The following is a 23993-nucleotide window of genomic DNA, read 5'->3' as shown; positions in this document are numbered from 1 at the left end:
CTCTCGCTGGAGTGAATAACAAAGTTAATTCTTTCAAACAGACAAAGAAAAAAAGACACATCCAGACTGACAGCTCCCAGTTTCCGTTTTATGAAATCCTATCAATTCCCTTTTGGACCTTGATTACATTTTTCTCTCTGGGGCTACACATAAATTAAACCACGGCTCAGTAATACTGCACACACTGCACACACACTCACACCTTAGACCTGCGGGCAGAGAGGAGATGGTAGGGTGATAAGGTTGAGAAACTGGTGTTAATAGGCCTCGCTGGATTGTCTCAGGCCACATAACAGCAGACATCTTATTATAATCCCAAAACAGGAATGATAGGGCTTCTGCTTAAAAAAATAAGCCTGTGTTTCATGTCAAAATTTCAATTGGATATCTTATAACATTTCAGTTAATGCACCATAGAATCCTAGTTTCACAACTAATGTTTTATAAATTACGACACCAGTGTGTTATTTCAGAAAGAAAAGAGCAAACACTAATTTAATAACAGATTTAAGACCACTGGGACATTTAATGGGCTTTAATAAAATGTTCTTTTAATCAAATAGAATGTCACAGTGGTCTTATTGGCTATTTGCACGTCTGTCTTCCCTTCTTTAAATGACTACATGTAATTTCTCTCTCAAGAATTCAAGGGGCAGAGTTCACAGTCTCCATTGAGTTGAGATCAAACGCGTATGTAGTGGCACTTGCATTGGTGCCAGATGTGGTGTGCAGAAGTAAGGCAGCCGGTCCCCTCAGTTTCGGGGGAAGCAGCTCCTTGCTGGTGCAGAATATCCCCGGATCCTGAGCGCAACACTGGGGTCCCCCACGGATGAAACTAACTTGTGCAAAGCCTGCCCACTTCACAGTCACCTCACTGGTTTTGTGGCTGAGTGCTTAAGAAAAACAAAATATGGAGCATTCTTTCTTTTGATCGACCGGGGGGGGGGGGGGGGGGGGGTGTGTATACTGACTGAGGTCAGAGGTCAGATGAAGCAGTGCCTCCATTGCCACATCACAGTGTCAGTACCATGACCGTGTTCCCAACGCTTGAATGGGAAACAGAAAAGAGGAAGCAGCAGAAGCAGAGTCTAGCCATGCTCAAGTCCCGTGCTGTGAGCAGGAAAGTTAGAAGCACCAATATGTGGTCTCTAACCTTTCACTATTTTTGCAATATAAAAATAGCTAAGAACCATGTAATGCTGAAATGAAACTGGTCTTCTGCTCGTCCCTTATGCAAGTCTTCATAATACCAAGAGGAGCACATTGATGACGTGGAATATTAAAAAAGAAAAAAAAACCTCATGGGTTGACTCGGTGTTTAGTCTGCGTACGGTGTGGGAATGAATGATCTGTAATTCCCCCGACCACTATCTCTTCCTCTCCAACCTTCCTCTCTCTCTCTCTCCCTCCCTCTCTCTCTCTCCCTCACTCTCTCTCACTCTCTCTTGCCTCTTCATCACTCGCTCTCAGACATAATATTCCTTATCTTTGTTCTTTTTGCTCTTAGTGCTCGTCTTGGCAACCGCTGCAGTCGTGCCGGCTGTCTTCTCTTTAACCACGGTGCCGTTGCTGTCGGCGCCGGGATTGCTGATGAAGTTGCGGCCCTGGTCCACCTGGTAGGAGCCCTCGTCGCGGTTGCGGTACTTGTACATGGCGTAGAGGAGGATGAGGATGCAGAGGGCGGCGGCCGCCACGATGCCCACCACCATGCCCGTGGTGCTGCTGGACTCGCGGATGACCTCGGCCACGCCCGGTGGGAGCCTCTCCCTGGGCGCGGTGGGCGGAGCTGTGGACACATGGGGGAAATCAGGGGGGTGAGTTAGCCCGGGTGTCTGGCGCGAGGCCGGAGGGGCGGGCGGCAGCAACATCTGGTCGCGGGTGTTCATCTTGCCTGCGGGGATGTGCAGCTGCTCGGGGTTGCTGGTGGGGCCCGCCGGGGCCGCCGGCTGGTGCTGGACCCCACCCTCGGCAGCGGCGGGGGGAGGGGGCAGGACTGTCCTATCGGTGACCATGTGGGTGTTTTTGTAAAAGTCCTCGTCGTCGGACTCGGTCATCTCCCCCGAGCCGAAGGCCGAGACCTCCAAGGGCTCACCACAGTCCTCCTGGTCAGGAGGGCAGGGGGGGCGGGGGTCGGGGAGTGCCTGGGACTCTTTGGTGGTCTGGAGGGGGGTCAGGGATGTGGGGGGCGAGGGAATGGCTGGGTAATATGTGATGCCAGACTGAGTGTCTTGGGAGTCCATAGTCAGCATGGGTATCACTAAGTCACCTCCTAAAGGGAGAGAAATCAGAGGAATTCCAGTCAGTAAAATGCCAAACATGTCGACGTCAAGACTAATCAGTATACTGTCTAAGTCTAAAACTAGTTCTGTGCCTTAGTCAGTTATACATTATGATTGTGTGCCTTTGCATTTGCTGCTTACATTTGTCTTATATGTTTTATATAAACATTAATGTGTTTCTATACATTCTGAGTTAAAAAAAAAGCACAATATCTTCAAAATATTTTCCAAAGTGTCTTCTTTTTCATCTCTTGCATTTTTCTTGGCTTCTTTTTTTTTTTTTGCTTAAATAAGATAACAAACTATGGAGTTTAGGGTCACTTACATTAACAAATTGGCCGCATGTTTTTTGCATGGAAAAAAGCAAATTACAAAAAAAAAGAAAGCTGTGTAAGATGGTCCTCACAGAGAAACACATTCTTTCCCCCAGCTCTCTCTCTAGCTCTGTCAGTACACACCCCCGTCAGACACGAGTCTGATGAGCAATTACAGGAGAGTCTACTTCATAGTGTTGGTGGGGAGGGATGTGAGTGCCATACTGTTCACATGGGGGTGTGAGGAGGAGATATTGAGGGGGAGATGAAAAGGGTCCTGGCACACCGACGTCATGGGGGGGGGGGGGGGGGGGGGGGTTAGCGGTTAGCGTTAGCGGCAGGCTAAACTACAGGGTTAGGCAGGACATTGTGTAGGGACGGGATGATGTTAGTAAGCAAGGATGTGCAAATCTCATTGCCATCCTCTTGGGAAAGAGGGAGAGCTACGGTACTGCCAACCACAGGTACACAGGACAGGTGAGAGGATGTGACCGACGGCGACATATGACCAGTAAAATAATCTCACCGCAGCCACAACCCTTGTGTAGACGTGACTGTATTTAATGACAACTGAGAGTCGAGCAAAAAACCTCTACGTAAAATAATCATAAAACGTCGGAATGAAGATTACGAGAAGATAAAGAGGATAGGTGAATGATGGACCATTTGTCATAATTGAGTCTTAACACATAGCTGGCGGTATAAACTCTCACATGTAAAATGCCAGTATTAAATTTAACACAGGGTCATGGGATTCAATCAAACATTTTATCCATCCAGTAACATTTAATATTTGAGGAAATATGACCACATACAAAGGGCTGTAAGCATACAGCCATGGTTTAATATCAAGCTAAATCTATAATCTGCCTTGTGAGCCTCTTATACTACTGTGTGCGTTTGGATACTGATAGCCTGATAGTGAGATCTACTGTTCATACACATACTGTGTGTGTTAGGATACTGATAGCCTGATAGTGAGATCTACTGTTCATACACATACTGTGTGTGTTAGGATACTGATAACCTGATAGTGAGATCTACTGCACATACACATCTACAGATCTGTGCTTATTCAGTCTCTAACCTGTACAAAACTGTAGTGTAATAATGGCGCTGACTGTTGCTGACAGAGACGAGCTAGACAGATTAAGATGCGTCTTTGTTGAACGGGGGATGTCTTCTCCCTCTCGCTCTGCCATTGACCCCAGAGACCAGCGCGGAGGCACCGTCATCTTAATGATGTCACCACAGCCCTACCTGCAACCTCTCCTGCTTCAAGCTGCCATCACAGAGACATTAGAGGAGGAGAACGCTGCCTGGGTTTAGAATGAATGAGAATAGCAGCAGGTCTCTGCTGGTTACTGTGCGGTGTTTTGTGATTTGTCCCTGACCAGTGTGCAGTGAGACGTGTGTGTGTGTGTGTGTGTGTGCCCAGGGAGTGGGCTGTGTCCACGGGACAAAGCCCCAGACTGACCTGTGCCAGGCTCGCATTCCTCCAGGTCCTCATCGTCACTCGGGCACTCCGCCGACGCCACCAGCAGGTCATCTGAGCTCTGCAAAGAGAGAAAAAAAAAAAAAAAAAAACGTTTTCTTTTTTCCCCCCCAAGATCACCATGTTTTCTCTTTGGGTTAAAAACAGCATTGCTATGAGCTTTAAGAGTCAGTAATAGCTGAGTTGAATTAACACACATCCCCCATAGACCCTATTCTGGTCTATCAAGGTTCAAGTTAAATACATGAGTGTCTCTATCTGTTTAGCACTGGTAAAGATGCTAAAGTTGAACTGTACCCGTATATTTGTTTGTTTTAGTTTAGTGAAAAAACAAACAACCTGCCCTGGAGTGGCCTACCGCTTTCATTCTTAATGATAACAGATTTACATTCATTTTAGAATTTTAGAATAATAAAAATAACACTTCAGATACTTAAACTAGCAAAATAAATACATTCACACTATAACAGTACATCATTAGGTCTTTCGTAAAAAAAAAAAAAGACTTGATGATTAAATTTCCATTCAAAGGGACGTTTGGAGGTCCAGCCTCTGTGCTAATGCCATTCTCCATCCTCCCAGGAGGAAATAGCCACTTTGGCCGTGACTGACATTGCTTCATCACTTTCATTATCTTGTAGACGCTTCTAATCAGCTCGCGCTAATGAAGTGAACCCAAGGCTTTTTTGTGTTTGTGCAGCCAAGCTTAATGCAACAATAACCATTCAGTGCCACTGTACAGGTACAAGCCTCTCTCTTTCTCTCTCTCTACTTTAATCCTTTTAAAACAAATATCAGAGCTACGGCACACTGCACACCCTGGTTTGCTTGACATGATCAAAACCTTATTTCTATCACTGGGAACTCAAGTATCTCTGTCAACTGTCTTGTGCTTTAACTGTTTGTAATGTTCATGTGTTGACATTTGGTGTTATGATAATACAAAAATGACGCAATTAGCTTAGTGTCTCTTACAGGCTCTCTGATCAAAAGTCCCCATCAGCCTCCTACACAAACTTTATCTTTTTCAAGCAGCATCTTAAGTGAGCAACAGAGCAAGACTCATACCTTACATGTACCATGGCACTTTTAAAGCATACAGATTAAATGTCATATCACTGTGGTATGACTAATTTGCAACATGAAAGGCTAAGTAAGATGCTGCCTGGCAAACGATATTGAAAAGATGTGATACTGGAACAAAACACATAAACCGCTCTTGGTTATGCAAAACAAACAAACGGTGCCTTTGTGGCACATTGCAGGCTTTGAAATGTTACCTTTTCGCCCCTTTCTCTGGCTCTATCTATGCAGAGACAATAGCAACAGGAGGTAGGACAAGGAAATGTGAATGTGTACACTGTGAGAACACACTTACCATACAACAGCGGACAAAGGTCCATGCAATTCACTAAGCATGGGAAATCATATAGCAAACCATCGAAAGGATGGCTCCACAAACACACGTCTAATATCTTTCTGGAGCATTTGTATAGTGTGTAGGTCATCATGTTTGTTGTTTATGTTGTCAGCAGACTTGATGGTAAAGTCAGTCATACTCTGCTCCTCCAAAGAGGCAATTTATCCAAGTGCTTTCATGCATGCCGAGGTCTCTTAGCACTTCTCTCAAAGCTGTAAGTGTGTGGAGAACAGTGAACTGCACACTGACGAACAGGGATGGACTTGGCAACTCTCGAAAATCCTAATTCTTTCTGTCAGCTATTCAGACTGCATTAAGTCTAACCTCATTGAATTAGTATTCCCATTCAAATATCGCCCGCTTTCACAAATAATTCCTATAACACGCAAGGACAGAATCTAGGCTGATCTGCATACATGAAAATGATTAAGGCAAGCAATTATTACATAGACACGGACAGATTCTCACATGGCTCACATGAACCATTATAAATGTTAGCTATAAAATCAAATCACAGAGCACTCTGTCCTGAAACCTACTTATTATGTTGACATGGCATGGATGCTAAAAACTGTTTCACCGGAGATGTGCTTCATGCCGCACTCTGGTCCTTGTGCTAGCTGTGATTTATTCGTTAGCAAGTAATCCAATCAACGTCTCTTGCTTGTGGGTCGGCTTCACTTGTATGACGCTTTGGATAAGAAGCATGTTCCTGCTGACTAAATGTCCATGTTACTGTACAAACTGTTTCACATGTCTAAAGTCATATAAGGAACCCGTGAAATGGATTGCTACATCTTTCTTGCCTATTACGATATTATATTTATCGTCTGTTTCAGACACTTTGACAGTCATGTAAATTATCCCTGACGATGCCGAGGGCTTAACCCTAACCTCACATAACCCCAACCAGCCTTACAGAAATACCATCTCACCCTAACCTCACATAACCCCAACCAGCCTTACAGAAATACTATCTCAACCTAACATCTACAGCCCAAATAAATTTCCTAAATATGCGAAGTGGTGTTCTGTAAATAAGCAATCCACTTTATGGTACTGCAAGGTTTGACTGGGCTAATTTCTCACAGGATGAAGTTGATGAACAGCATATTCATTGGCAAGACGTGAAAATTGAGAGTCCATTTGAGAGCGCTTCCTTAGATATTGCATCTGTAAAACTCAATTTGTGCTGAATGCTTTTATTATCGTAAAGCCCTGACTCGTAAATCTCTGGGCACAGTGTATGCCTGGCTGCTATATGTGTGGACTCTGAGGAGTGCTTCAGTGAGCAGGGAAAGTGATCTTTGGGAGAGATTTTGATGTGTTTAAACAAAACTTTGTATTTGTCCTTTATGAATCTAGTAAATGCTGAAACAATTCTACAGTAAAGAATGCTTAATTCTAAATGTTAAAGGTTGAGCTGTAGTTAGACTGTGAGGTCCTGTTTTTCAACAGCCTGAAACCAGCTCTACGCAGCTGTAAAAAAGGTAATTAGATGAATTAAGCAGGAGTTAAAGGCTTAGTTGTCTTAATGTATCTTTGCAATAGAAAATGTGCATCTTGTATTTAAAAACAAAGTATGCTAATTCATTGTTCGGGAAAGGTTATGCACTTTGTTTCAAAGACGGTTTAATTTTTTTTTTTTAACAAACACCTTGAACAACAGAAACATATTGAGCTTCCTGTTATGAACAGTTTGTGACTGCAGACTTCCTGCTGGTCAGACGAAAAGATGATGATTTACAAGACAAGGCAGGCAGGTTTGAGGGACAGAAAAGGGGTGCTCAGTTAGACGAAATGTCAAGGAGCATTGCAGCCAATCATCATCAATCGAATTAAAGGTATTCCTTATTTGGAAAAGGAAGGTATTAATATTCTGATCATGTGCCTTAGTGACAAATGATGAGAATGAATGTGATTGGCTGTGAAAACTGACAATAACTGTATTGTATAAAAGCTTACTGTGTTTCCTGTGTTCGTGGCTTTTTTTTCCTCCTACTTGGACCACTAAAGAGGACTGATAGCCCCATGCAAGGAGGATAAAGATCTTGTACTTCAAAAACATTGCTGCTGTGTCTCTGAGTCTTCTTATAAGAATGAGGACAACAATTTCTGGAATTATTTTAATTTCCGCGACACACCGCGCACACTGCGTGTGATTATTAATTGGCTTTGAGTGAGACCCCCTGACTTGTCCACCACAGTTTGAAAAGACAGAATATCTCATGACAGAGAAAGGTCAAACGATAATATGATGGAGCTGTCTCCTATGTCATAACCCATTGTCTGGCATATTCATTTTCCTCCCTACTGGATTCTCATGAGGTGCTGATCCAGTTTGGCCTCTCATTCATCCTGATAGCCAGTCCCAGAAACATTAATATTTGATCAAGAGGGCCCTGCAAAATGATAGCTCATACAGAGCCTTGACTGCCCCGAATCGCAGCAGGATTATTAAAACTAATGGTGTGTTAACGTTTAATGGCGTCTGCTCCAATGATAATAAGTGCATTTCAATGATTCTGCCGACCCCCCCACACCATCCTAACCCCCCCCACACACACACACCTACACCACCACCCTACACCCCCGCCCCCCACACACACACCCCCATCCACCCTACTAACCTGTGTGATGCTGTCTTTCAGACTGGGGGAGCGCTGTCTGCGAGTGGTGGTGGTTGCCATGGTAGTGGTGGTCTCCATGATAGTGGTGGACATGTCGCCTGCGGCGGGCGGCGTGGCGGAGGTGGTCTCCGTGGACAGGACAGATGGCGCGTCGCCCACGAGGCGGAGGTTTCCCTCCACCTGCACATTGTGGTCGCCTTCGGCCGCCAGCTTCAGCACCTGAAGCCCGTTGTAGTAGAGGCCGGAGATCTGGCCCTGGAAGGGACGACCCTTATCTTGCCCGCCGATCTTAATCGCTGCTTGACTGTTAAAGATGGTCAGCTGTCGCCCTGTGATGCACCAGAAGAGCAAGAAAAGAGATACAGGCGGATTGGGAGAGAGAAAGGAAAAATAGAAAAGAGTAAAAAGTGGCACATTATTACATTTGGTCTCTCTAGTTTTTCTGATTGCATTTCAATATCTAGTACCACCAAGATATACTCCAATGAATGGCTTACTCAAACCTTCCCACTTTCCACCTCCATTAAAACTTACAGCACATGTATGCGTGACAGACTCAAAATGCTAGAGTCTAGGACTACAAAGGAACAAAATCATTATAAAATAAACAAGCATATCTCAAAAGCCTTGTGAGATTTCATTGGGAGATAATGAAGGGAGTAAACTGAGTGAATCTGGAGCACAATATTCGTGACTGTGCAAAGATCTCCTGGTGATGTTTTATTTAGAAACAGAGGCCTTGTTTTTCCTAATCTGCATTGATGACGATCAGCCACCAGCTCCAACATTAATGGGTTCCCACCGTCTTTGCGGAAGGCTTTCTTCCTGTCCTTGCCTTGCGCCATGCAAACACATACAGCCTCAGATCCACAATAATGAATTACACATACTCACAAACTCACTCTCTCTCTCACACACACACACACCCACACACACACACACACACACACACACACACACACACACACACACCAACACACACACACAAAGTGCAAATTACTCCCCTCTGTACACCTTCATCTTTGCAATTAATTATCTCTGGACTAAAAGGAGCAGCGAAGAAGCAATGAAAAACTGCACCACTTGTCTGGAAAAATTGAACTAGATTGAATCATACCTTAATTCCTATGTGTGGTGTGTCACATATCATAAAGATAGACATATATGAGTCAATATACAGTGCATTCAGAAAGTGTTCAGACCCCTTCACTTTTTCTCATTTTGTTATGTTGCAGCCTTATGCTATCTACCACCATGCAATCTACACTCAATACCCCATAATGAAAATGCAAAAACAGGATTTGAAAAAGATATTGTAGCAAATGTATTAAAAAGGAAAAAAACCGTACGGGTCTTTTCACACCTGACACTAAAATGTGTCTCGTAGCCAGATTGTATCTTGGTATGATATGATTTTAACCAGATTACAGAATGTCCACATTGAGATCCGCTGTGTCCAGCTCACGTACTTCCACCCACCTGGATGTTGTTGTATGTGGATTGACATTTACACTTTTGTTCAAAGTGATCACAATCCGTCCCTGACCACTTCCGGAGGTGGTTTGGTTGATCGGATCACAATTCGTCCTCAAAGCGCCTTGAGTGGATTTACACCTGCACTTTCATGTGCTCAGGCACTATCCAATTGCACTTCGCTCACCCAAAACACATTTTAATGCCAGGTGTTAAAAGCCCCACTGGCATAGGGATTCAGACACTTTATTCAGTACTTAGCTGAAGCACCGTTGGCAGTGAATACAGCCTCGAGTCTTGGGTATGAGCAACAAGCTTTTCACAACTGGATTTAGGGATTTTCTGCCATTCCTCTCTGTAGATCCTCTCAAGCTCTGACAGGTTGGATGGGGGCCGTCAGCGGACAGCCATTTTCCGGCCTGTCCAGAGATGTTCGATTGGGTTGAAGTCAGGGCTCTGGCTGGGCCACTCAAGGACGTTCACAGCTGCCCCTAAGCAACTCCATTGTTTTGTACTCCTCCATTGTTTTGGCTGTGTGCTTAGGGTCATTGTCCTGTTGGAGGGTGAACCTTCGGCCCAGTCTGAGGTCCTGAGCACACTGAACCAATCTTTCCTCATGAATATCACTTCACTTTGCTCCGCTTTCCCTCAACCCTGACCACTGAAAAACAACCTCACAACATGATGCTGCCACCACCATACTTCACTGTTGGGATGGTATTGGACAAGTGATGAGCAATGCCTGGTTTTTCTCCAGACATGACGCTTAGAATTGAGGCCAAACAGATCAATCTTGGTTTAATTAGACCAGAGAATCCTTTAAGTGTTTTTTTTTTTGCAAACTCTTAATGGGCTTTCCTGTCTCTTTCACTGAGGAGAGGCTTCCGTCTGGCCACACGTCTTGGTTGTTACAAACTTCTTTCATTTAAGAATTATCGAAGGACGTCACTGTGCTCTTGGGAACCTTCAATGCAGCCACATTTGTTTTGTAGCCATCCCCAGATCTGTGCCTCGACACAATCCTGTCTTTGAGCTCTGCAGGCGGTTCCTTTGACCTCATGGGTTGGATTTTGCTCTGATATGCATTGTCAGCTGTGAGACCTCATTTAGACAGGTGTGTGCCTTTCCAAATCACGTCCAATCAACTGAATTTACCACAGGTGGACTCCAGTCAAGGTGCTTTGTCATTATGGGGTATTGAGTGTAGATTGAAGAAAAATGTATTCAAAAGATTTTAGCATAAGACTACAACATAACAAGATGTGAAAAAAGTGAAGGCATCTGAATACTTTCTGAATGGATGTACATAATTAAGAAAAATAACTAGCCTAGTAAAGTTTCAGTGGCTGTTTTAGGTTTAGTGTTACAGTTGCCAAAGCATTTAATCTATTTACATATAGTTATACGTATCAGTCCCTATGTTAAGTATAACAATTAATGCAGCCTCTGTGGGTAACTATTTATTCTAAGCTAGTCAAAAAGCTATCTGTCGATCTTGCTTGTTATTTTAGGCAGTCACTGAATGGCTACATATTTAAAACTGGCCCCAGTCCAGGCATCACATGCTGGGCTAGTGTTGTCTACTTAAAGGATGTGCTCAGTCTCAGTGCATTATGGAGTAGGCTGTTCTAAGGCCGCTGGTAAGAGCCTCATCATGGTTAATGGAGGGGATCCTTTAGCTTTTAAGGGCTACAATTGAAATGCTGTTAGGCCAATAATGTTAGGCCAATAATGAAAATCGATTTTGTCGGGTTTCTTACTGACAGATCACACATTAGGTTGAATGTGAATATGAAAAACATGCTATGCTGTTATTGAACCAGTTTTATTATGATATATTCTATCTGTATTGATAATGTAATGCTATACTGTGATATTTATTCATGTAATGTACATATGAGTTGCAGTGATCTGGGAATAACCTGCTGGTTGTAGGTATACACTGGTCGCTCTCAAACAGAGATGTGGAGGGTGTATCTACAATGTGAATGATATCACAGTGCAATAGAGCATTTCATAGCATCTGTGATAGCTTCCTGTTCTGTTAACCTTCACCTTTCTTCAGAAGACAATTTTACTGATGACAAGAGAAACTGTTCAAGGGAATGTTTGGTGTCTTTGGGGGTTCATAATGAAATTAGAATGAGAATTAGAACCATGGCATTAGGATTTTCAAGAAAGCTCTGGGCTATTTCTACTTTAGAGAAGTTTAACCCCACTGGGCAATAGGTTTGATTAAAAAAGAAATATTTACAACCATTTGCTCTATTTCATGGTTTGAAATGACAGTTTTTGAAAGGCTTGGCATGCTCCTTTTAGTTTGAAATACAAGAGGACCATTGAGTCACTAAGTCCACTGAAGCATTTAGGTAACATCGAGCTAGAAAGAGGTGATCGTTTACTCCTTCTTCTAGACATACACTTGCCATAATCGGCATGTCTTACCTGAAATGACTTTATATAATACACTGACTCAATACAGTACACATTAATCTATTTCAGTTTTTCAGGAAACTGATGACCACACTGCATGTTTGATTGCTGATACATGAGTATACTTGAGTGTTAATAAATGAATATGTGCAACACGGAGGCGGAGGGCGTATGTTCATCGTCGATGAAGCAGAAAGAGAACCGTGTCGTCTGTGTTCAGTCAACGATCTCAATAGCTGTGACACTCCAATCAAATGCAAACAAGTCCTTTATGTAATATGTGGCTTCTTCTTCAGTTTTTTAAGGTTAAAACCGTGTGTGGAGCAAGCTGATTTGACATGTTGACCGAACAACAATATCTGCTGATAAATTGTTAAGTTAAATGAAAGCTTTTTTTCTGCTGCAATTTAGAGATCATATTTATGAATCCATTAAGACAAATGCAAGAGGAACTGCTCTTTCTATTTGACTCCTGACTATTTAGCACAGAGGTTAGAGACTGAGGTTAAGCACTTTTTTAGAGAAGCCTGTTTAGAAAGTGTTAGAGGGGTTCACAGGAGCAGACATACGACATATAAAAACCAGCATCTATTTACAGACAGTTATGATGAAATATTATTAGAGGGGTTAGTGGGGGTTATATTTAAGTTTTACACCTCCGTCTCTGACAGGATGCAGTTCTGGGTGTGTGAAGAAGACTAGGACGCTCAGTGGAGAATGTTTGGTCCGGTTTGGCATGGCAGCCATTTTGTCTAACCTTTTGTTTGACATAAAAAACGAATCCAGTTGATGAAATTCTGATTATGTTATGTATATCAATACCAATTAATGAGCGTCGTCATGAACTGCACATCTCTCAGAGACTTCGTGAAGAAGTTAAATTTGTTAATCAATTAATTGTTTTTACCTTTGTCGAGTAGCCACTCGTCAACTACCCGACCAAGCCTGTATGGGATTCTTTGTCTAGCAATAGCCAGCCGTTCATTATCATAGCTCCCTTCAAAGAATTTAGAGAGACAGATAGGAGGTTAACATCAAGAAGTTCAAGGGTCACAAGGAGAAAGACATGGCATCAAATCTAGCAAGTTTAGCAATTCTGAATTAGCTTTCGGGTTAATGCGCCAAAATTAGGTTTATTTTATGGCGGGTTAGATTTCAAGATTTATTACCATCCTCTAGTTAGAATTCTGTTTATTTATATTTATAGGAGACATATTTAGTAGTTTTTAGTATCATCGTTAAAATATGTTGGATTTGAATACATAGTGCCTGTAAATTTGCTTAAAAGAAAGGGGATATTAATGCAACAAATCAATGGGAGCGTAAAATAGCAACAATGCATGCAATTATAAGGACAGAACACATAAAACATTCTCATATTTTGACTTTAACAAATCTTCAGAAAAGATTTCAGGAAGACATTTTCTCAAACATCATCAATGACTCCATGCCTGCCTGCAGTGTCTCCACATTCCTACCGCAGAATTTGGATAAATGACCCTGGAGCAAACAATTGCCAGTATAAATCATCAGGACAATCATTCATGTTACACACTGTAAGTGAAAAGGGTCCAGGTGATAACAAAGATGTTCTTCCAGTGGTGAACTAAAAGAGGAAAAGAATGTGACTTCCAGTACTGACAAGCACGCCCTTCGGTAAACTGCAGAGGAGCTCCCTGAACGAGGACCATCCAGTGTGAGTGAGTCATGAGGTGCTGATACTATCTGTATGGAATAATGGAACTATGGAATCTCTGCTAATGCCTTAGCCTAGCCTACATAACTGTCATTCTTCCCAGGAGTATGACTCATTCTTCCCAGTGGGTTGACTCTCAGTATAGCAACATCTCATCATCTAGTGCTGACAAAGAAGAAATGGCATTATGGCACAGTTGGTGGGTACAGCTAAGTTTTTTTTTTTTTTTTTTCAGTTACAATTTTAACCTGAAATTCCTTTCTGAGCTTTTTGTAAAGACTGTGCTATGAATGTTTGACATTTGCATTGAAACCAATGCAAGTTGGTAGCTGCTATCCAAAATGTGATTTCTGACTATGAATACTCTGAAAAGAACTTTAGATCCATATGGAGATGGTGCATTAAGTTAAATGAGCACGTAGGCTCACAATGCAGCACAATATAATCACAAGTAAATCCATAGGTGGTAAGAGACTAGTATGTGCTTGTATTGTTTATTTTGCCAGACCTATTCCATATGGGTCAGCCTTAATCACTTGACATGTCTAGTCTCTCTGCTTCACCAGGCAGCTGGTGTCTGTTAATATTGTGCTGTTAACTTTGTGTGTGAATAATTCAAACAGTGACGTTTACTGTGCAATGTTTGCTAAAAGTAGAAACATTCAAAGAATTGAATGTCAGACTCTGCATGTTTGAGCATCTGGCCTGCAGTGCAGACACCGTGACATCAGCCACTAGCATTTGAGTGAGCAATTTGGCCCAAGTGGACAAACTTGTGGGATTAGTGAAGAGGGCATTAAGAACTGTTCAGGTGGAAAATTGCATTACACAGCAGTAGGATCTGGCAATAAAACTACCACCTGAGTATATAAGATGGGGTGTTAACATTCAGTGAAACATCAGTTGGTTATTGAGTTGGTCGACGAGCACTCTCAACTCAAATTAATTGCTAAATCGTGTCCTGTGACTATGAAGGTGGGAAATGACTCATTTGCATGCAGGCTTGATAGAACAGAATATGAGAACATAATACATAGACTCCACCAACTACCAACTGTCACAGATCAAATTTAAAACACAGACAAACCGATGAGCTCATTCACTGGCACCGATTCGCCTTGATGGTGAGTTCATGAAACCCCCATATGCAACATACCCAGCAGTAAAGAAATCCATTGATTCTGTGTTCCCTTACTGGTATGTAGATTCAGCTTGACCAAACTTGACAAGGCCTACCCTGAATTGAAATTAATTAATTAATTAACTCTCTTCATATATACCATTTAAAAATAATGACATTGCTAAATAATGACAACATGTCATGGCTGCATATCTATAGGTCTGCATGTCTGCAACAGTAAAGGGACCATTATGTTAATTAGTAGCAATTAGGAAATCAGGAAGGCGAGGCAAAGTGATCGTTACCATGGATCTAAAACATATAATCACACTGGGCTTTTTTTTCAGTCCTTTGCCATGCAAGAGCGCAACCGGAACGAATAAGAGACATTTCTCCTCACTCAGATGTGAGGGCTATTTCGGTCTCATCTGGCAGCCTGCCCTGGACTCTGAACGAGGCCCAAACATTGCACCTTCCTAATCCTGTTTTTAAAGCTCTAATGTGTGACAACAGCACAGGCAAAACCTCAAAATAGCACCTTAAAAAAAAATAAACAGCTTAGCCGAGTGAGTAAACGGCGGACCAGCATTTCCTTAGCAGCATTCATGGCACGAGAACCCTCGTGTGTGCTCGCCTACGATAATTCCTGTGGAGTCCTCCTCTGTAAGACTGCGTGTGTGTAACTAAAGAAAAGCCCGTGGTGATTCTAAAGGTATTACCATTGCGCTAATCTAGTCGAGCTAAAGAGCACTGCCTGAAGCTACTGTATGTAATTTGTAGTTGTAGACTCTGCCATAACATCGCAGTCATAAAAGTCACCAAGACATGACATTGTTCCAATGACTCAATCCAACAAACGAGAGACAAACATAATGGCATGTGTTTTTCATATCATATATATTGTCTGTACGAGCCCATTCAGGTTTGCCTGGTTCTGAGGAGGTCTGCGATCCCACACAGTATTCTAGTGGGCCTAGTGGGATCTGAATAGAATGAAAATTGAAACACTGCAGGGAAAGCTATTAGATAGACGGAAAATGTCTTCCTGTTCAACAGCAGCTGAGCGAGTGAGGCAACTGGTCCCAGAGCACACAGTGGAGAGAGAGAGAGAGAGAGAGAGAGAGTGTCTTCCTGGACTGTGAGGGGGAATTCAAAACAATAAAGGGAAAACACACGCAGTGGTTCCAAAACGCAGATACGTTTTCAAACTCTTTAAGCGTGGACACGAGGGGTGATGTTGTGGACTCATATAGGCCAATATTATCAGATTTACACAGATATTTGATGGTCATTGTACATTTTCAATACAGTCATTGCTGTTGCGGTGTGACTTCACTGAACACTACAGTGAAATGGAGAGCCAACTCTGGTTGAGCTGCTTAAGGGGTTTCGGCATCGACAAATCCCTGCGAAGGGAGAGTCATTTTTCTAGAAGTATCTGCCTCCTCCTCGCTTGCCTAAACCCAAACAAGCTCTTAAAAACAAGTACAAAATGTGTGTGTGAGGCAAACCAGCTTGGGGCGTCTGTGTCAATGTGTGATCATTATTAGATTGTTCATGCTGTAGTTATCGGCACTCTCCATGTGGTGACTCACACGGAGCTGGGAAGAGTTAAAAAGTGAAATATTATGCTTCAAAATAAAATGACATGCATGCTGGAATTGGAATTGATTTGCACTTCGGTGCGAGACAAGCGTCCAACTTATTTCTGAATTCCTTGCCACGGGCTTTGAAAATATTGGGATGTCTTGGAAAAGAAAAAAAAAAGAATCTCCATCGAGTTTACTTTTCCATTAAATATTTTTGTTCCTCTAAATTACCCTCTCTCTCTCTCTCTCTCTCTCTCCATTCTGGCCAGGGTTCTAGTCACATCAGAATGGGAGTATTCTTGTGCACAACCTTATCATATAGCCATTTACCCCCACTATTAATCTGGTGTCCTACCTGCTGGGTAGCGCTCAATGACTGGCTGGTTGTCCACTTGGAGGGTGGCATTGCCACCACTGCGTGTGAAGCGCACCACATGGTATTTCCCATCAGCCACTGGGATGGCAGGTTCATTGATGGTGATGTCATCAGTCCCAACATTGAATATGACTCCTATTTTTCCCTCTTCCTGCGGAACAACAAACAATTAAAAATACTTTGAGAAAATAGTCTGTACAATGATGCTATACATTTTAATACAGGTTTAGATTCACAGGTAATATGGATACACAAAGAACTTGAAGAGATATCAGTTTTATGCTCATACATCACCTTAAAAACTGTAAAACAAGGCTAATTTTCAATGTTTGTTTTTTTTACCAGATGTTAGAGTATGATTTAAAATGTTTTAGTTGTATGTAGTTAAACACTCAAATAGGGATGGGCGGTATTCCGGTATTATAGTTTTCTATGGTATAACCTCATCAATGTTGCAATAGCATCAATACTGGGATATTGTTTAAAAACATGAGATAGCTAGGTAACCAGCAGACTGTGAAATGTTTTGTCTGAAGTACAATGTGTGGTTTTTCTATTGAACACATATATAATATTGTGGCAAGCCCAGGAGAGTAGAGACAGACTATTATACACACACTACACATTAGTGCAAGACCTCTGCCCTATACACCAGACAACCCTGGGAAATACCGCTTCATTAGAGTAGGGTTGTCACGATACCAAAATTATGACTTCGATACTATACTTGCCAAAATATCACGATACCCGATACTTACGATACGATACCACAAATACGATACGATACCACAAATACGATACGATACTGGTATATTTATCTATGATAGTAATAAACAAAACATCTGTAAGGTTCCCTTTTTTACCAGCTTGTTCCTGCCCAGCTTTTTGAACACTTAACAAATGGCATTCATATTAGTATTAGCCCACAGCAAGATATTAATGAAAACTACATGGTGACATCATAGCATCGATTATACACGGCTATGTAGACCTATTGTCCGTATCTGACTATATGACTACATAGTTATTTCCATAAGTATGAATTACATAATTTTACAGTGTGTTTGAGGTGGAAAAAAACCTAAAGCTATGTGGGTTGGGTAGATTAAAGATAGACACATAATTAAAGGGCAATTTCTCCCCTTTATTGAAAAACAACAATGAAAAACATGCCACCACATACCTTTGCACCAATACACACATGCCATTACACTATGGTGAACAATGAGACAGCCTGTCTGTCTGGTAGAATTATTTTGAATTATGAATATTCACACTTGTTGCAACTTGCAACAATTGCAATTGTTTATGCACTTATTACAACTGAACTATTTACACACTTTACAAACTATTTACACGCTAACAGAAACACTAACTCTATAAATTAACTGAAATGTATTTTGTGATGGTCTTGTTAGCAACTGATGTTCTAACAAAAAAATGATAATAGTCATGACGATAATGTGCATTGTCTCATTTTCTGGACAGTTCTTTTGCCAGATGAAGCCACTTGCTTGATGTTTGACTGTGTTAGGAAAGTCGTTGGCAACCTAGCCAACATGGCTATCACAATAACATTACAAAGAGCACTTAATACTAGCATCAGGGGTGAAAAAAAACGTAGTACTAGCATCAATGTCCAAGCCTGTTATAACAAGCTTGCTAACATCGCTAACGAGATGTCTTGCTAGCGGCTACATTTAGCGAAACCTGTTAAATTTGCTTACTTTGTTTATGACAAACTAGCAAGTCAACAACTTTCCTAACACAGTCAAAAATCAAGCAATTGCAACACAAGACAAAGCAGACGTCCTCTTTTTCGAGACCTAAATGTGTCCGGGTAAAAGAGGACGTCTGGTCACCCTAGCTAAACTAGGCTAAGGCTACTCGTGTTAGGCTGTATATGGGTGAGCTTGGGTGTTCATGTTTATAATCACATTTGCTAACCTGTCGTTCTTTGAACTTTCTGAAAAGTTCGGGGTGTCTGTCTGATAGGTGCTTAGCCATATTCGACGTGTTCCCTCCCTTTGCCTGAGTGGATTTGAAGGTTCTGTGTGTGTCGATGGGTTTTCCTTCAGTGTCTGCTTCGTACCCGAAGTATTTGCATGTGTGAGAGCTGGGCAGCCCCGCCCCTTACAGTCAATGCGTGCAGGCAGCCTGACAGGGAGCGGAACAGTGAGTGCGCTCTGATTGCGTGCTTTTTTAATGAAGTACCGGTACCAAAAATATGCAAAATCGTATCGTTTTTAACGTAAGGGTACCGCAGTACTTTTCTAGTATCGGTACACCGTGCAACACTACACCACAGGACTGCCAAAGAACACACATGGAAACCCTGCCACCCCCTTGCAGGTTACAATTGTTTTCTGCTTCCGTAATGTTGTGTGTGTAATGCCAAGGGGAGCTCTTCAGTTGGCTCTGTTTCTCCACTGGTGTCAGATGAAGGATGGAGCTGTACTCTTTGAATTAAAAAAATGTGAAAGATAATTTTTTTTACTTTTGAAATGCATAATTTGGGTGCTTTTACAGAAAGATAGAATAGTATTAAGCGTATGAACTGTAGATGATAAATACTGTGGTATATAAAGATACCATCCATATGGTTGAAAATACAGTGACAAAAAAATGCCCACCCCTATCCCCAAATAAAAAGATAGACTGAAAAGCACAGAGCATCAAATGACAAATACAAGAGTAGCAAAGGCAAAAGGCAACACAGAGCAAGAGCAATAAAATGGCATCTGTCAAGTGCTGTTGTAACAGCACACCCTTGGGAGGGCAGCCCAGCCCAGCCCAGCCTCAGTGTCCTCTGTAAATGTGCCTCAGTGTTTTGCATTCATCACCTATCTCTTCCCTCGCACGCCCACCTAATACTCTGACATGTATCAGAGTTGACAGCATCCTGCTGTTTCTGAGTTCTCACTTATTTGGTCTTCCCTTTCCACCCTCTACCACCTCTGTCTTCAGTCCCAGATGGAAGGCTTGTTGCCAGGGGACATGCCCTGGGCGTGGCTGTCTGGATGTCTGGAGCTCCGCTGTGGGCTGGCGAGGTGAGTGAGTGAGTGAGTGGGCGAGCCGTGTGCAATCACTCTCTCCCTGCTAATTCTAATGCTAATGCTAATGCTAATGCAGAGGGCTGGAGGTGATCAAATGATCTCCACTCATTTTGAAACACGACGCACTACAGACGTGCTTGAAGTGCTGCAGCGGGGTCCAGTCTGTGTTCAGGGGCGGAAACTGTTTGGAATGCAGGTGTTGGACAAAAGGCTGAACACGCTTTGGCAGAACGTGTGGTGAATACAAAGGCAGGAAGGCTCCTTCAGCTTTAGCAAGAGTACGGTCAAGTACGAGGAGAGATTCAATGGCTATATTGGTAGATTTGTGACAACTGATCCGCCTTTAAAATGACTGCATTTTCTGGATTCATTCCCATTGACAGTACATCATTCATTTTTAATATAGTTCACCCACTTTACAAAGCCTTGTTTGTGAGACATTTTAGCAATCATAACCTGTAATGTTGCTTTCATACGTATCTATATTTGCGATTTCATATGTTTTGTCTATGTCGACAAATATCTGCATTCAATTATTACATTTCATCAAGTATTTAAAACCAAGGTTCTTTCATCAACTACTGTAAACTGGTAATGTATAATGTATGTAATATACGTGTAAGTGTAATACTATAAGAAATACTCTTGAAACTATACAATGCATAGCTCTGTCTAACTGCAGATGTATAGATGAATATATATGATATATCTATCTATTGCAGACAATGATAGACGGAGAGGAATGTATCTGACTAGTCATGTGATCCAGGAGTGCAGAATCACACCAGAAAGCCTTGTTCTCCTCCTGAGCATGATGAAATAGACTGCCATGCACTTTGGCTTCCAATGTCCCAGAACCATATTCATGTATTCAGCTGAAGACACACAGGAGTTTCAGCTCATCTTGTGCAAGGTGGAAATCATTTGGTAGCAGGCCCTTGGCACTTCACCCTCTCGAGATGCTCGCAGATGGGTAAGACTTCATTTTGTCTCCTCCTCTGCCTCCTCTTTCGGAAAATAAAACCATCTCGGAAAATAAAGAGTGTCCCTCGCTCCTCTGGGAGGACTGATTGGGGCTTTCAGAGATCCACACAATGATGAGAAGGACTGAGGGCTAATGGTGTAGGCTGAATCTGACTCACAGCCCTTAGCGCCCCCCCCCCCCCCCCTTATCTCACGTCTATGTGGAGGACAGACACATCAGTCAAGCTCTGCTCTGATGCATACATGCGGTGTTTAAATGGAGGGAGGAACAACAGCAACACAAATCTGAGGGCTAACCCTGCAGACTAGCGAGAGCTGGCGCTGCAACACAGATCTGAGGGCTAACCCTGCAGACTAGCGAGAGCCGGAGCTGCTGAGCGCTTAGCAGAGAGATGCTCTGACTCAAATTGTGGAGAATTTTTATAGACGCTCCCTTCTCCTTGGTCCCCTCTCTGCAGGATGGGTTTGTGGGCTTTTAATTTGCACAGAGGAAACTAATTAGCTAACTATAACTAATTGGGATGGCGGTACAGAAATGCCGTCCTTCCTTCTCATTAAGGGGCACTCGCAATGCTACTTGAAAAATCGGAGGTAAAATATTGCCTCCAAACGACCCATTTGTACAGTACATAACTACGATTCTGTGTCTTCGGCAGTGTCAGTGTGACCTTCTCAGGAAGATGGAGTACATTTCGAAATGACTAATTATTTGAATTGTGTCCTGTTTATATCCTTACATCCAGGGATAATGGCAGTAGCTCCTTGGCTGATGTCCCAGCTAAGAGGCAGCAGTATATCCGCATCAATGTAATATACGATGGTGGTCGCTTCAATCTTTCTCTTCAAATGTATGCATTATGATAATGTGACAGCCTATATCATGACTTGACATGTTCGGATCGTTCCTGTGTCACATCAGTAGCATTTGCAATATAGAATCATTGATGCAGCGGACTAGTTTTGATTGAAGGACTGCCGGTAGGTTATGTTTCATGAGAGAGAGAGAGAGAGAGAATACATTGTCAGTGTTATCATTCACCTGTCTATAGAGGGAGTCCAGGCGCTTATAGAACTGTCTCCCCAGATCCTCATCTCTGTATTTCCTTATTCAGTCTTTCGTTGACAGCCTCTAGCACTATGCCACCTTTCTATCTATCTCACTTTGGATGTCACATCTCACCTGCCTATCCATCGCGCTAAGACAGATCCATCACTTCCACACCCACGCCGAGTGCTCAGTGCCTGGTGAATACTTAGAGGCATAGAGGCGTAGATATCATCCAGTGCAGAACCTTAAGTCACACATGTTCTGCATTCATTCATTTATTTGATTTATTTATGCGTTTATTTAAAAAAGGGACAGTGTACATTGATAAACATTTCCATAAAAATGTAAATGCACCGGAATTAGCTCGGTTAGCTAGTTTTCATCCGTTGTCCCTTGGCAGGACATGACAATAAGCTTTCTAAACCTGTACCGTTCTTTTTTTTGCCATACCCGGTCTTAGAGTCTTTCTCAAGCCTGCTTTCATAGGGGCAGCAATCTGAAGCAGTCAGTCTAAAGTGTGTGTGTGTGTTTTACTAATTCGTCACACATCACACCCTGCATGGCACACCTGGTAAAATATTGATCAGCAAAGGCAATCTGGAGGCCAAATGCCATGTTCTCTTTCAGTACATTAGACTGCACTTGGAAAATGAATGTGGTTTTATATATACACTTATGCACGTGAGAGAGTTTCTGCATGTGTGGGCACATATACGTATGTATAGTGACCTTATGGAGGAAACCTTTTTGTGAACCCGTGAGGTGAAAGCCGTTCGATGTTCTTGGAAAAGAAAACCTTCCCTGAAAGTTGTATCGTGTGATCCCTCCAACAGCAATGAACATTCATTCAGAGGGGAATCGATGGACTGCTGGTTGTGCAGGTGTAGGTGTGAATGTGTGACTTTAAAGGGACTCCACTCAGGGTGTCCATCCTTCAGTGGCTGCCTTCAAATGGAAAGGCAGGGCGAGGCACGAGTGAAGAGTGAAGCCCCTCTCCTCCCTCTCTCTCTCACTCCACCGGTGCTTTCTTTCCAGTGCTGCCCCTTCAATGTGATGTTCACTGACCCCATCTGCTCCGACAGTGGGGCGGCTGACATCTTCTTCTCGGCTGCAGCGGGGGCGGGGGTGGGGGGGCTGGGCGCACGTGACTGCTGTGCCAAGCGCCGAGGAGAAGAGGAAGTGTGAGAGGAGGGGGGTGAGGGGGGGTGGAGGGGGGGAAAGGTGAAGGAGAGGACACCCCCGCCCCGCCCCGCGGGCTCCCCGCGCTGTCCCGCCGTTCACCCTGCTGCAGCCTGAAATAGATGAGTCGGTGTTGAGAGCGGGGGCGAGCGGGGGGGTTCCTCGCGGAGTGCGAGGCTGGCGAGGTTGGCGAGGCTGGCGTGGCCTCCCGGCGCTCCCTGGGCCCGGGCCATGCCCTCTCAGTCACCTCCCCAGCTGCTTCCTGTGGACACCACATGCCTTCACCAGCTGCAGCTCTGGCCAACCAAGGTGTTCCACACACCTTCTGGTGCTGTGCACTCTGAACCTCTGCTCAGCTTACTGAGACCATTGGAGTATATAGTATTATACCGTAGAGGAGAATGGACTACATAAGCTTATATGTATATGGCACAGTATACTATTGTATGCAGCATACATTGTAATCAACATATATACCATTGCAATCATATTTTATACCCTGACTGGACAGGAAGAGTGCTGTGTTGGTTTGAGATCCAGTTTAGAGTACATCTAAAAAAAATATTAAGTACATAGCTTCAAAGACTCTTTCTTATTCAGCATTTCTTTCAGTACTGCTACATCTAACAGCGGGGAAACCGTGGGTCACGCATTTATTCATACCCACTTGAAGTGATACCCTCTCTCATTAATATGGACCCTTTTAAATGTGCCCTACTTTTTAAAAAAGCAGGGGTGGGGTGGGGTGGGGTAAAGGAGCCACAAAGCTAATTTATGCTAACTGGATGCTTCGCCTCAGCGGCAAATTAAAACCAACACATTCCCTCTGTTTCCACAGGCTACTTATCTCACTGCTAATGATAACACTGGCAGAATACACCGAGCCAAATCAACAGGAAAG

The 23993-nt window shown here is 43.0% G+C and overlaps 1 protein-coding gene across 1 annotated transcript in view; it reads right to left on the bottom strand.

The window, feature by feature from the left end:
- Positions 1 to 945: 945 nt before the first annotated feature.
- Positions 946 to 23993, bottom strand: part of nrxn2a (neurexin 2a) — a 203501-nt gene continuing 180453 nt past the window's right edge. The window contains exons 19-22 of the mRNA XM_042708599.1: positions 16805 to 16976; positions 8139 to 8467; positions 4071 to 4149; positions 946 to 1786 (exon numbers count right to left, since the gene is read on the bottom strand). Coding sequence (XP_042564533.1) covers positions 1467 to 1786; positions 4071 to 4149; positions 8139 to 8467; positions 16805 to 16976 — 900 coding nt within the window. The 3' untranslated portion in view covers positions 946 to 1466. The remainder of the gene's footprint in view (positions 1787 to 4070; positions 4150 to 8138; positions 8468 to 16804; positions 16977 to 23993) is intronic.

Source organism: Clupea harengus, chromosome 8, assembly GCF_900700415.2.
Source record: "Clupea harengus chromosome 8, Ch_v2.0.2, whole genome shotgun sequence".
Classification (NCBI taxonomy): domain Eukaryota; kingdom Metazoa; phylum Chordata; class Actinopteri; order Clupeiformes; family Clupeidae; genus Clupea; species Clupea harengus.
Note: the sequence above shows the minus strand (reverse complement) of the source record. Positions and strands in the feature narration are given on the sequence as shown.